This window comes from Gouania willdenowi, assembly GCF_900634775.1.
Source record: "Gouania willdenowi chromosome 24 unlocalized genomic scaffold, fGouWil2.1 scaffold_320_arrow_ctg1, whole genome shotgun sequence".
NCBI lineage: Eukaryota > Metazoa > Chordata > Actinopteri > Blenniiformes > Gobiesocidae > Gouania > Gouania willdenowi.
In genome coordinates this window covers 3,558,773-3,573,772 of record NW_021144848.1, presented here as the reverse complement: position 1 = coordinate 3,573,772, position 15,000 = coordinate 3,558,773, and the positions used below count along the sequence as shown (strand labels likewise).

The 15,000-nt window shown below is 39.1% G+C and overlaps 1 protein-coding gene across 4 annotated transcripts in view; it reads left to right on the top strand.

Moving 5' to 3' along the window:
• gtf3c2 (general transcription factor IIIC, polypeptide 2, beta) overlaps positions 1-15,000 on the top strand; it is a 27,466-nt gene that overhangs the window by 8,171 nt on the left and 4,295 nt on the right. For 3 of the 4 annotated variants that reach the window (XM_028440671.1, XM_028440672.1, XM_028440673.1), the window contains exons 9-19: positions 3-230; positions 1,094-1,205; positions 1,792-1,906; positions 11,772-11,803; positions 11,906-12,035; positions 12,352-12,496; positions 13,220-13,381; positions 13,468-13,546; positions 13,612-13,740; positions 14,305-14,520; positions 14,592-14,699. In XM_028440671.1, coding sequence (XP_028296472.1) covers positions 3-230; positions 1,094-1,205; positions 1,792-1,906; positions 11,772-11,803; positions 11,906-12,035; positions 12,352-12,496; positions 13,220-13,381; positions 13,468-13,546; positions 13,612-13,740; positions 14,305-14,520; positions 14,592-14,699 — 1,456 coding nt within the window. The remainder of the gene's footprint in view (positions 1-2; positions 231-1,093; positions 1,206-1,791; positions 1,907-11,771; positions 11,804-11,905; positions 12,036-12,351; positions 12,497-13,219; positions 13,382-13,467; positions 13,547-13,611; positions 13,741-14,304; positions 14,521-14,591; positions 14,700-15,000) is intronic. The other variant, XR_003673008.1, reaches the window with a different exon arrangement.

The window sequence follows — 15,000 nt, the reverse complement described above, 5'->3', positions numbered from 1 at the left end:
AGGTTTGAGGCGTTGCCCCCCCACCCGCAGCGCTGGGACATGATGCTGTTTGTGGGGGGGCCGGTGTGGGCGCTGGAGTGGTGTCCGACCCCTGATGGACGCTCCGCCCCTCAGTACGTGGCCCTGGCCGCCCACCGAGGGATGGACGAGCTGCACAACATAAAGGACACGTACAGTGGGCCGGGGCTGGTCCAGCTGTGGGATGTGGGAGAACTGGACTACAACAGCAGGTACACATGACCTTTGACCTCCCACCAATTATAGGGACTGGTGACGCCATCCAGCCACAACATTAACACATAGGTCATTATTTATCAAAGTCACTGTTTACATACATTCTTATTTACATGTTTTTTTTTTAACAAAAATGTTTATTTACAAACATTATTACTTTCATGCTTCAGTTTTTACATATGTTTATATTTATATACGTCAGTTTTTACATACGTACATCTTTTTTCACAAAACTGTTATTCACATACATTATTTACATGGTCTGTATTTTTTAATCTAGTTCCTTTAGTTGAGATGAAAGTGGTTTTAAAGGAGCCTCGTGTGTGCGTCTCTGTGTGTGTGTGTGTGTGTGTGTGTGTGTGTGTGCGTGTGTGCGTGCGTGTGTGTGTGTCTATGCGTGTGTGTGTGTGTCTGTGCGTGTGCGTGTGTGCGCGTCTCTGCGTGTTTGTCTGTGTGTGTGTGTTTGTGCGTGTGCGTGTGTGCGCGTCTCTGCGTGTCTGTGCGTGTGTGTTTGTGTGTGTGTGCGTGTGTGTTTGTCTGCGTGTGTGTCTGTGCGTGTGTGTCTGTGCATGTGTCTGTGTGTGTGCGTGTGTGCTCGTCTCTGTGTGTCTGTGCGTGTGTTTGTCTGTGCGTGTGTGCGCGTCTGTGTGTGTGCGTGTGTGCTCGTCTCTGTGTGTCTGTGTGTGTGTGTTTGTGTCTGTGCGTGTGTGTCTGTGCGTGTGTGTCTGTGTGTGCTCGTCTCTGTGTGTCTGTGCGTGTGTGTGTGTCTGTGTGTGTGCGTGTGCGTCTCTGTGTGTGTGTCTGTGTTTGTGCGTGTGTGCGTCTCTTTGTGTGCGTCTCTGTGCGTGTGTGTGTGTAGACCCCAGCAGACCTCATCCATGTCCTACTCTCTGGTCCTGGAGCACGGCTTTGTGTGGCAGCTGAAGTTCTGTCCGTCTGGAGGGTGGGAGTCACCTCTCACCCCCCGACAGGTGAGACTCACACTGAGGAGGAGGTGGAGTTAAGATAATTGACTTTGTAAATGTAATTTCCATTGAAATTCAATAAAAACTGGCAATTGCAACTTAATTAAAGCAAAACATGTCTTTTGCTTTTATGGCAATTATTAGAATATGTTTTATATGAAGTTTTCTCACCACCTGTCAGTGAATTTTGATATAATTGAATGATTTATTTTTTAAATCAGACGACAGTTTTACAGAGTAACAATAGTGTAACTGATGTTTTACAAAGAGTTTATAGTTATAGCTAAAACTCTTGTTCCTCGTTGGGCTTTTACATTAGATAATATATATTATAATCAATGCATTAAATAGTTAATGTAAAGATGATAAAACGTATACACATAAAAATACAATCATCACAACGCTATAGGAATAAAAGTTAGGAAAATTATAATTCAACTTTAGTCATTGGGAAGGTAATTGTCATTGACTTTCAGGCTAATAATAATAATTTAGTCTATTTGTAATTGGAAAAAATGCCGGTTATTGTAATTGTAATTGAACATTGATAATTGAAAAGGTAAATGTAATTAGTGGTGTTGTTCCTCTGTAGGATCCTCTCCTACCCAGACTGGCTCTGCTGGCCGTGGCCACGTCTAACGGAGAGGTGGGTGTGTACAGCCTGCCCCACCCCCACGCTGTGCACGCCAGCAAGCCCCGCCCCTCAGGTAGGAGCACAAACACACAACCATAACCACACAGCTGTGCAAAGTGATTAATAAAGTATTAACACTGGTTGTCACAGTTGGGGTCAATTACATTTTTCAGTTAATTTATTCTCAGAAAATCAATTACTATTAAGTTCTCAATTACTAAAGTTCAATTAAATTGAATCACAGTTACTGAGCCTGAAATAAATAACCTAATAAAAGTGAACCTTCCTCTTGTGTTAGCTTCCTGTTAGCATCTCTAATGCTAACACGTCCTAAATCATCTGTAAAATACACTAAAAACTAATATCTATCAATAATTTATTTCATATCTATTGATTATCTTGTTGGACTTCCTAATCAATAAAAATATAGGTTTTAATGTTTTTTTTAAATGGTAAAACGTGGGAAAGTTTTATATGAAACAATTTTTTATAATTATTAACTACATATGCTGTAATTGTAATTAATTAGCAATGACACAATTACAATTATAATTGACCCCCAACCTTGATGGTTATAGCTGTGTTTAATCCCTTTATGTCCAGCAGAGGGCAGTGCGTGCGTGTCTGTCTGTAGAGTGTAGATTAATGTCCTTATAGTCCTCATCCATCACAGTGTGTGTGTGTGTGTGTGTGTGTGTGTGTGTGTGTGCGTGTGTGTGTGTGTGTGTGTGTGTGTGTGTGTGTGTGTGTGTGTGTGTGTGTGTGTGTGTGTGTGTGTGTGTGTGTGTGTGTGTGTGTGTTACACACACACGTTCCAGCCCAGTTTATTAATAAACGTTCACTCACACGCCTACTGTTCGTCATCCTTACGTATAGAAATGCTCCCAACTGGATATTTATTGATCCATATTTACTTCTAACAATGATTTAGTTTAGAAGAATCTCAACATCTTTCACAGTTTTCTCTGACGGTCTGTGCAGCGGCCGTTACTTATTCTTTATGTTCCACGTGTTCTTCTTCCTCTGAGACTGAACTCTGTAAGTCAGGGCTGCCAAGTTTCACAAAATAATCAGAGTGAGACTTTAGTGAAATGATACGTTCCGGCGGAAAAAAAAAAGTGTTTTTTTTTTTAACGTGACTTTGTCCTGTTTTAACGTTGATTTCTACCTTCAGAATGATGTCATCACCTCCATACCAGCAGCTCTCCCTGCACTGTGGCCTCTTAATGCTAGTTTTAATCAACCACAAATTAATACATTTATTTGTTAATATTTCATATGAACAACTGTCCATCATTTATGTGGGGACATGTCTCATGTTGTAGGTGTTTATCACAGATGTTGATGATGACAGAGGCTCCCACTTAAAACACTGTGGCCCAAGGCAGTGCTACCTTTACCTCAGCTCTCCTTGTCTGCAACAGAAAGGACGTCATTAAAAAGATCATCATGTAAAAAACATTCAAACATCAAGTCATTTTTCATTGAATCAATGTCTATAGAAATACACTATTACATACAATAATAATCATAAGAACAGTTCAAATGAACATTAGATTATGTATTTATGATGATATAACCTACAAGTGTAATTCAGCTACTACCAGTGTTCATAACACACATTAACAGACAGACATCGTCAAAAACATTCTCACCGGTAAATATTCGTCATCCCTTGATATAAACGATAAATTCCCATGTCGGAAATTAGGGCCACGGGCCATTTGACTCTTAATGTCCTAAAACTGTCCCTGTTTGTTGTCAACTTATTATTCTCTGGAGCAGAAGCTCTGACGTGCACCGCCCCCTTCACACACCACCGTCTGTCTGTGTGTGTGAGGTGATCGTCATGGCTACCAGAAGCTACTATGCTGTGATACATCATAAACCACTACTGGGTTAAAAGCAGATAAACATCAACAAAGTGAACCAATCCTAGTTCCTCCATCAGATCCACACAAAGTTCTACAAACACGGGGACAGAGATGAACCTGTAGCAACCATTATGAACTGGAAACTTAACTAAAGCTAACTATGCTAAGCTAACACACCGACACACTGACTGAGCTAAGAGCTAATGCTAACCACTCCATATAAGGAACAGACCAAATAATAAGAACACGTGTTACTGTTTATGGTCAGATTTAACACTTGTGTGGAAGAATAAAAACTAAACATGTCACACGTTGTGTGAAATAAATATTAGCATAAATAATAATGTCACTATTAATTCGTCCAAACTTGTGAAACGCAATATTTCTAATTATATTTCACGTGTTCACAGACAAAGCTGGTCCCATTAGACTAATGTAACTATTAAGATTATTACACATAGTGAATGATTAAATCATCAGCTTGATCTGGTTTAATTATCAGAAATCAGAGTTATTGATTAACCATAACTTTATGTAACTCATAAGATAAATGAAACAATATTCATCAGCAGTAAAAACACTACTGGAGTTATTTTTGATTTTCATGTGTTTTTTTTTTTTTTAATGTGTCTAATGTTGATGTATTCACATTTATTTGTGTTTGTAAAGAACCTGTTTACACTAAGTTGTGATTTTTTTTATTTATTGTGATTTTTATCGTTATCGTGATTAATACCAGGAATTATCAAGATAATTTTTTTGTCATTATCTCCATCTCTAGTAGCCACCAGTCCAAATGTTTGGTTAGCTTAGCACATAGCCACCAGTTCATACATTTTGTTAGCTTAGCATGTAGCCCCCAGTCCACATGTTTGTGTTTGTAGCATACCTGTGGGGGTAAGCTACAAATCTAGATGACCTCTTATCGCGCTAACTTTGGGGATTGAATCAGTGTGTGTTGGACTACTATGATCACTAAACCTGGAGGTATTTGATCAAAGTGTTCTCAGTAGAACCAGACTTATGGCTTAAACCTGGTTCAGCTAAGCCATCTGTGACCACGCCCCCTTTTACCATTTCATCAAACTCTTCTCAGCTCAGCCAATCAGCTGACAGTGTTTAGATTAAGTGAACGTCCTCATCAGACCCACTAGATCGATCACAGATTTAATGATTAGAGAGTGACGGAGCATGTGCTGCAGCTTTTACAATGAATGAGAAGCCAATAGGAACCAATGCTGAGACCAACAGGAAGTGACATCATCTGTTACTGAGCAGTGACAATAAATGATGGACGCATAAAAAAAAGGACAAACTGTGGTTTGAACATTTTAAAAGTATTAAATGGTTAAAGAATGTGTTATTTAGTTAATTTATCATGGAAAACAACTGATCATGTGATCACACACTGATCATGTGATCACACACTGATCATGTGATCACACACTGATCGTTTGATAAGTGTTTTAACACCTGTCAGTGTTTAATAAAAGAGATGATGTAACTCATTATTAAATAATATGTAATTAATGAGACTAATGAGTGTTTGATCAATAGTTTGATGAACTCACCACTAAATGAACAGCAGGAGCAGCAGTGGTTCTGTTGGATGTTGTTGGATGTCACATCCAACACTGTAGACGCTGCAGGTGAGCTGTGCACGTGAGGTACGTGCACTGTGTGAACATCTCTTAAAGTGATAGTGTATCTTTGTCATTGGGAGCCTTAGTGCTCCGCCCTGTCCCTGAAGCCCCTCCCACAGCTTTCTCATTATTAATCTCTGATCAATAAATAAACACATTTATACGTGTGGTAAACAGAGGTGATGATACACACGTATATATTATATATTATTACTGATGGTTTAAACACACTGTGATATCATTAATAATACGCTACACATTAAACATGTAATAATGATTATATCATCATTTGTATGGATTTTAAATCATATTCAAACATTTATCATCATATTATGTTTAATTTATTTTTAAAATACCGTATTAAAGTAGTATTTATAAAATAAAGTATAACATAAGTCTTTTATAGATATTTATTGAGTGTTTTAAATCATCACTAAATGACTTCTTTATTAATGATGACGTGGTTTATTAAGAGTGACTCAGCAGATTAAACCTGGTCAGGAGCAGGTTTGACACACGGACTGTGTTACCATGGTAACTAAGATGTTTTGTCATTGATGAAACCACTGTTCTAGTTAGAACCAGGCTTAACAAAGCCAGACTCTCAAATTAAACCTGGACTTAAACCTGAACTGGGTTTGATCAAACACCCTCTGGTCGTGACCAGGTTTTTCTCTGGCTTGGGTTTTTTTGACCGCTAAAGCCCCGCCTCCTGACCAATCAGATCTCTTAGAAAACAACCTGCCCATTAATAGATGATCCTGGTTGGAGCAGATCTGATAGATGAGTTTATAAAGAAGATTATTAATTATAAATTATGCCTTTCATTTACTGATGACATCATTTAGGAACAATATAGATTTATATCTGATGAACTGTGTGTGGGCAGCTGAAATTATTAATCATTAATTAATTAACTTATTCATATGCTGGGGCTGATATTATCAACAGGAACATAAACAACGTGTTCTCATCCCAGTCTGTGATAAATAGATCTACATGAATAGAAACACGTGTGTGCTGTAATAAAGTTTAACTACAGAGCTCTGTCTGTTTATCATCTAATAGATTAATATCATAAATAATCTCACACTTTTACACATTAACAGTATCAGCAGCTTCCTGTCTGAGTTCTATTATTACTGTCTTTACTGTAATAACAGGTTGTCTTTGGTCTGAATTATGGATTTTAATTATTCATCATTTTAAACTTCATCAACCTGGTCAGTACCAAGTTATGCTAAGCTCCGCCTCCTGCTGTGCGCTGCACTAACACTGTTGCTCTTCACTGTCATCATAGATTTATATTAATTTTATTTATTTAAGATCATAAACTGTTCCTCCATTCATTGTAAAGATGCTCAGTCTGACAGTTCTCTCCATTGATTGGTCAGATGCTGCAGTCTCCACCCCTTTTATGTGCATGTAGTGTGTTTCCTGTGTGTGTGTGTGTGTGTGTGTTTCCTGTGTGTGTGTGTTTCCTGTGTTTGTGTGTGTTGTGTACCTTTGCTGTGCCTCTATTGTCTCTCTCTCTGGGTGTTTCTATGTAGTAGAGCTCTACGTTCGTGGCTCACTGCTTCTCTTTCTCACTCAGAGGAAACTATCCGACACAGACGGTGGTTTTACATCAGGCTGAAGTCGTAAAGTGCAGAATAAAAGCTGACGTTTCCATTATTTTCTCTCACATTTTCCTCTTTCACGGACTCTGCTCTTCATTCTGCTGCCATGGATCACCAGCTGTGGCTCCACCTCCACCCCCCTCATAGACCCCGCCCACTCTAACCACAGCTGATTTCATGTTTCAATGGACTTTATTATTATTAAATCATTGCTTAATTATACTTTTATATGCTTCATACACAGTTTTTAGTCCCTTCCTGCTCTGATGATAAAAAAGGAGTCATTAAATAGTTAGGGAACACTATTTCTCAGTGAACCATTGTTCCATCATTCTTACCAAACGTTCAGTTGAGAACATTTAACTCTTACACATTCTGTCATACTTTACCTAGTTTCTTATTTAATTACATCACTACTCACTTAGTGACTTGCTTGCTTACTTATTTACCTGGTTAATTAGCTACAACGTTAGCTTTTAGCTCAGTTAGTTACTTAGTTATGGTAGTCACCCAGTTACTGGTGTATTTACATGCTTACTTTCATACTTATTTCCCTGATTTACTAGTTATTGTATTTGACAATTGAAAATTGCCAAATACATTTTTCTCATAAGAGTTGTTTTTATTATTTTATTACTTATTTTAGCAGTTAATGCCTCTTTTAGTCCTGTCTTTTAATATATGTTGTGTTTTATTTATTTATTAATCCTGTAGCACTTTGAGATTTGGCATCAAATGTAAAGTGCATTACAAATAAAATGTATTATTATTATTACTTTTATGTGTAACTCTTCCTAGACTATTAATGCAGCACTAATGACATGTATGTCATCTCATAGGGACAATGTTAAGGATGTGCATTTGATCTTTTTTGTAGCCAAAATATCAAAAGCAAAATGTTCCATATCTCTACGAATATTTATTGTAGAAGTTCAATGCTTACATTTATGAAAAGTTCATCTCAGGTGAAGTATTTTATTTATTTGGACCAAAGCTGTTCGACCTACCAGTAAAAAGATCAGTAGGGGTCAAAGTTCATGACGTCACCAAAAAAAGAAAACCGTTTTTCCTATAACTTGGCAACAAACTGAGATCCAGAGCTCAGACTGGTACCATTGAACAACATTTCCTTTCAATGTGTGACATTGACCTTTGTTCAAGGTCATATTTAAGGTCAAGGTAAGCATTCTGTTTTTCTTGAATTATTACTTTTAATTTAATTAGTAAAAAGAACAAACTTGTCAACAAATTCAGATACAGGTTATTTGTGCCAATTTTTTCAATTGCCAATACGTATTGATCTTGTGAATACAGGTCTTGCCTACTTTATTTTGCTACTTATTAGCCTATTCCCCTCATAACTTACCTATTTTTGTACCTACTTATTTAGTTACTTACATATTTATTTGGTTACCAAGGGCAATGCTTTCATGTTTGATCACGTGATTTGTCATTAATTAGTGCTGGTGCATTATTTCTCAGTGAACTATTGGCACAACATTGGTACCAATGGTTAAAGGAAAAAGAATGTCATGTGACTGTGATTGGTCGGAGTCATTAGTGGTGAGCACCTGTCTAACCAATCACAGCGAGCTTTGGTTGCCGTTTTCACTATTGATCGATCAGAGGACGATAAAATCACCTGAAGAAGGCTGAGTCAGCATTCTTTATAAAGCACAATGAAATCAGAGCACACACACACACACACACACACACAGTGAGATAAGACTTAATGGGATGTAAACCGATCCACGACACCTCCTGGTCTGATAACTTACCAGCCAATAGTTACACATTTTCTATAGCTTTATTAGCCCCGCCCCTTTGTCTGTGCCAAACACTAAAATGAATCTTCTAGTTTCCTTCTCCTTTACCTGGAAGATACACATGTTTTTTCATCTTTCAGTTAAACAGCTACATGTTCATGTTTTTACATTTAAGAACGGATCTATTCTTTATACGTCTATGACAAAGGACAGGAACAGATCTATTCTGTCTATAGATAGAGTTTTTGTTGTCTCTAAAAAAGTAGAAAATGTGTGAAAACGTTTTTTACTTTGAACCTAAAACAATGAAACATTGTTCCTGAGCGAAACAAAGGTACTGAAAGAAAAGAATGAAAGAAATGCTGAAGAGATAAAATTGTTGAACGCGAGGGTTGAACAGCTGGAACAAAAGGAAAGAGAGAAAGATGTCATCATCACAGGCCTAAAGATAAAACCAAGGAGTGACGAAGAAACAAAATCGATTGAACAACAGGTCATTGACTTCCTGAAGTCGAAGGACATTGTCCTGAACCCTGACAACATCAACTCCTGCCATCTCCTGCCAAAGAGAAATGATACCAGAGCTGTAAAAATAACCTTCACGAATATAAAATTCAAAGGAGAAATACTCAAGCAAAGAAATAAACTCAAGGGAACGAAGGTGTACATCAATGAAAACCTGACAAAACAAAATGCAAGCATTGCATGGAAAGCACGCCAAATAAAAAAAGAAGGAAAGATTATGAAGACTTGGTCAAAAAACTGCAGGATTTACATCCTGGAAGAAGAGAACGGAAAACCAGTTCTCATCAAAACGATGGACAACTTGGGAAAATACGAAGGATCCACCTAAACAACAACATTACTGATGGTAATCATGGATATGGACCCAGATCTATATAAACACTGGAAACAAAACTCAGACTGTGATTATTTTACGGAGACCGATTTAAATGTGAAACCAAGAGTAAAAAAGGTCTGTCATTTATTCATTTTAATTGCTAGGTGGTGGGGTGATTAAGGATTACATTAAATTTAAATTCAAAGTGTTTATTGTCATATGCAGTTAGAAACACGTTTTTTTTTATACAATGAAATTACTGCCTTGCTTATGAGCTGGGATATAATAATGTGTTTATACAAGTTAAATCTAACAGTGGAAAATACAACACTGCCAATAAAACTAACAACAGCAGTTAGAAACACGCTTATGAACTAAGATATATTACATTAAAATACTGCCTTGCTTGTGAACTGGGATGTGGTGATGTGTTTATACAAGTTGGATCTGATCCCATCATCAGACAGTGGAGGATACAACACTGCCAATGGAACTAACAACAGCTGGATTACCCTTGATGTAGAGACAAAACAAGGTGACATTATGGATGAAAAGGGAAAAACCTTCCAAACACCTTCGAAAGAGGAACTATTCTTGAACTGGAGGAATGCTAACAACGTCTGGCAGGGAACAAGGCCAACACAAACAAAGATAGAGAGGACAACACTGACTACAGATGGACGTTCAGAAGAAATCAAGAATGTTTGACCAGAGAGACATGTAAACCCATGTAAATTTGCGATGGTAAAACAGGGGACGGGACCCGGATAAGCAAACTGCTTCTCTCGTCTCCTTTTTCGGCATGTACAAAAAAAGAAAAAAAAAAAAAAAAGTGAATGTAACCATGTCGGAAATAAACTGAATAAATAAATAAAATAAATAAATAAATGAGACGATCAGTCACTAGTTAATAACTAGCACCAGATAAACTAGAGCACCAGTTGTTGGAAGTGTGTCTTTTAAATAGTCTTAATGCTTTGATCATCAAACCTTTGTTATTCTGTTTTAATTTTCAGAATAAAAGAATGTTTCAAAATAAAGGAGGCAGCAGAGATACAGTGAAAGGTCAAAGGTTAAAGGGCAGCTCTGTTTGCTGCAGATAAACGCTTTTGTTTGTTCCACTTTAAAGATAAATGAGAAAAGGAGGTGAGGAGGAGGGGGGAGGGTGGGTGGGTGGGGGAGGGGTGGAGTAAAGACGACAAAAGGCAGGAAGCGAGGCGGATAATTCACTGAGCCACTCGCCGTCGGACAAGGATTCTGTAATTGAAGTGACAAAGAAGATGCATCACCACAGCGTTTGTTAGCGTCACAGCAGTGAATATTAGCTCTATCATAGAACATCTGTCATAGAGCCTCTATCATAGAACATCTGTCATAGAGCTTCTATCATAGAACATCTGTCATAGAGCTTCTATCATAGAACATCTGTCATAGAGCTTCTATCATAGAACATCTGTCATAGAGCTTCTATCATAGAACATCTGTCATAGAGCTTCTATCATAGAACATCTGTCATAGAGCTTCTATCATAGAACATCTGTCATAGAGCTTCTATCATAGAACATCTGTCATAGAGCTTCTATCATAGAACATGTCATAGAGCTTCTATCATAGAACATCTATCATAGAGCTTCTATCATAGAACATCTATCATAGAGCTTCTATCATAGTTAAAGAGCTCTAGGCAAGATCCGCAGCTGTTAATCATCATCATACATGATGTCAAATCCCGTTTTTTAACCTAAAATAACTTATTTAACACATTATTTTATTATTTTCACAGAACAATGAGCACTTGAACACAATGTAGGATGATAATAACTAATGATCACAGCAGAGTTTAGGTTTGGGAAAAAATGTGACGAGTATTTTACTTTACTTATGACACATACTGCAGCCAGTCAGTAGGAGGAGCTCTAAAAAGCGTGCGTCGTTCATTCTTTTTACAGTCTATGGTCAGAAACAAACCAGTCACAGGATGGCATGATCACCAGATGAACTGTAACACCAGTGTGTGAGCACTTAGTGATACTTCAGGATGTTTCAGACGTTTGTATGACGTGTGCTACAGATCGCACACATACGAGATGCTGATTGGCTCAGGGGGCGGGACTAAACCAGCACAAACCACACCCACTTCAGATTGGTGATGTTTATTTGATGTTTGAAGGTGATTGTGACGTTTGTGTCTGCAGGAAACAAAGGTGGAGGTCCATCTGTGTACAAGGTGAGGGGTGTGTGTGTGTGTGTGTGTGTGTGTGTGTGTGTGTGTGTGTTTTCATGCTCCCATCTTTGTACACTTCATCCTTGTTGCTGTGTTTTCTCTCAGGCAGCCCCTGTGCTCACCCTAAAGTTGGGGTCCTTAAAAGCGCCTCGTCAGCAGCGCAGTGGGATGATCCTGTCTCTTGATTGGCTGCCGATGAAACCCCACGACGTGTTGGCGGCAGGATTCTACGACGGTATGAAAACAGTACTCAGGGAGACTCACTGCTAATGTTTACTTTATCTTATTGTTTTTAAATCTTCTTTGATGGTATTTTATTTTTTGACAATTTATCTTATTACATCTTTACATTTTTACCTTGTTTTTATGCTTATATTTAATATTTCATTGTATTGTTTATTTTATTGTTAATCTCTGATCTTCTAATTATATATTATTTAGTTTTATTCAATGTTACTTTTAAAAACGACCAGCATATAATCAAGGTGTGAATCACTGGACCTTCTCCTTCAAAATAAAAGCTGTGGCGGTGTTTCCTGTGTGTCTCTCAGGTACGGTGGCCCTGTGGAACTTGTCGGCTAAGTCTCCTCTTCTCAGAGTGCGTGACCCAAAGCACCGTGTGACCCTGCTCCCCTATCGCTGTTTCCTGGCTCACGACCAGGCCGTGCGAGGCCTGACCTTTTGCCCCGCCTCCAGGTAGGCGCCACTTCCTTTGAGATTTTGATCTGCTTTGGCTTGTTGTCGTTTTGTGTATTTGTCTCGCTGCTTGTTATTGTCATTTTGTATCGTTGTTTGGTACATGGGTCCCCAGTTTCCTATTTCTAATTTATGGAAACTTTATTTGTTGTTTTGTTGACGTTTTGTGTGTTTGTCTCGCTGCTTGTTATTGTCATTTTGTATCGTTGTTTGGTACATGGGTCCCCAGTTTCCTATTTCTAATTTATGGAAACTTTATTTGTTGTTTTGTTGACGTTTTGTGTGTTTGTCGACATGGTGTTTTGTTGTGTTGTTGGAGGTTTCTAATGCTAGGTTAATGCTAATCTTAGGCTAATGTTAGGTTAATGTTAATGCTAGTCTAATGCTAATGTTATGCTAGGTTAATGCTAACTAATGACATGTTAATGTTAACACTAGCTAATGGTTATGCTAATATTTGGTTAATAATTATTAATGCTAAAGCTAACTAATTCTAAGGTAATGCTAATGCAGTGCTCGGCGACGCAGGCCAGCACCTGCATCCTCACAATATTCTTATTTGTGGTGGTTTTGTTCCAATTGCTTACGTTTTGTCATTTTATACTTTTTTGCGTTCCTTACGATGGTTGTTTTGTGTGATATTTGTTTGGTTGTGTTTTCTGTAATGTGAGTGAGGGAAGGGGCGTGTCTTTAATGGCTCTGACCTCTGACCTCTCTGCGTAGCCACCTGTTGGCGACGGCGGGCGAGGACCGCTACGTGAAGATGTGGGACCTCGGGCGTCTCAGCGACCCTGTGACCTCTCAGAGACGCTTCACCAACAACGAGGTCCACTGGCTGCTCAACGCGTCGGGGCTGCTGGTTGCCATGGACGTGGGCTACACACCGTGAGAACTCACTCTGCATGTGCTGTAGCTCCGCCCCCTCCAGGTGCGATGTTTCTGACTCTACTTCTGCTATCACTCACTCACAGGCACAGCTCACGAGGACTTTACTACACAGACGTGTGCACACGCTGGCTGCCCGTGTTCCCACGGCCGTCCACTTTGTGGGTGAGTCTCCACCCCTCCTCCTGCTCTCTGATTGGCTGAATGTTTGTCCTGTGTGTGTCCTGCAGTCCGTGTCCTACTCTGATTGGCTGCACTCTGTGCTGGTGTGCGACGCTGTCGGTGATGTCATCTTCAACCTGTTGCCTCAGATGAATTACTGCCACAACTACATCAAACGCCACGCGGACAAACGATTCGTACGTTTCTTCCTCTTTCATTTTCTCACTGACCTCAGCAACACAGAACATAACATGTGACATTGGTTGGTTTGAGAATTGGTTGATTAGTTGGTGGGTTGTAGGGTTGGTCGATTAGTTGGTGGCTTGGTTGATTAGTGGGTGGGTTGGTTGATTAGTGGGGGGATTGGTTGATTAGTGGGGGGATTGGGGATTGGTTGATTAGTGGGGGGATTGGTTGATTAGTGGGGGGATTGGTTGATTAGTGGGTGGGTTGGTTGATTAGTGGGTGGGTTGGTTGATTAGTGGGGGGATTGGTTGATTAGTGGGTGGGTTGGTTGATTAGTGGGTGGGTTGGTTGATTAGTGGGTGGGTTGGTTGATTAGTGGGTGGGTTGGTTGGTTAGTGGGTGGGTTGGTTGGTTCCTATGTTCAGTGGTTTGTTCATTGGTCGTCCGAAGGTTCTTTGTTGTGTTCATTAATTTATTCATCGATTCAGTCAATGTTTTGTTTGTGGATTAGTTTACCATCCATCCATCCATCCATCCATCCATCCATCCGTTCACTGTCTGTTTTTTCCTTTCAGCCTCTCTTCCTTTCTTCACTGATTCCTTGTGAGAAAGAGAAAGATGAACACATGATGACAGAGGAGCAGAACGATGCTCCTGAAAGAGGAGAGGAGAGGATGAATGGAGGAGGAGGAGGAGGAGGAGAGGAAACGTATTCAAACGAACGCTGGAACTTTCCTAAATACCGTGAGGCAGCCACGAAATACTGCCTCCAGCTCACAGACTTTAACCCAGTGAGGTTCCATCCCTCCATCCCTCCTCTGTCTGATGATTGATTCTAAACCTCTGGTTCTCATACTTTCAGAGTCTCTCTGTACATGTGACTCAACAGTTTGTTTGGAAACAAATGAAGAAAAATGAAACAACAGCTAAGTTGGACCTGGATGTGATGAATCTAAGCGCTTTACACAAGGTCAGTTCTTCACTAACTCCTCCTCCTTTTTCTCACGGACGCCATAAAAACATATTTAGATTGGTTTTAGTCCTATTTTAGTCGTGTCATTGGCAACATTTACATGAGAGCTTTACTTAATTCTGAATAAAAATGGAAATTCTGAATTAAACTTAAATCCAAATTAGGTGGCTGGTTTATTTCATATTTTAATTCAAATGAAATCATTTATTGATCTTGTAAACACCTAATTTCACTTTAAGTCAATTCCGGTTGTTCTTAGAATGCTGTCGATGATGACAGTGACGAGGTAATCCAAGAT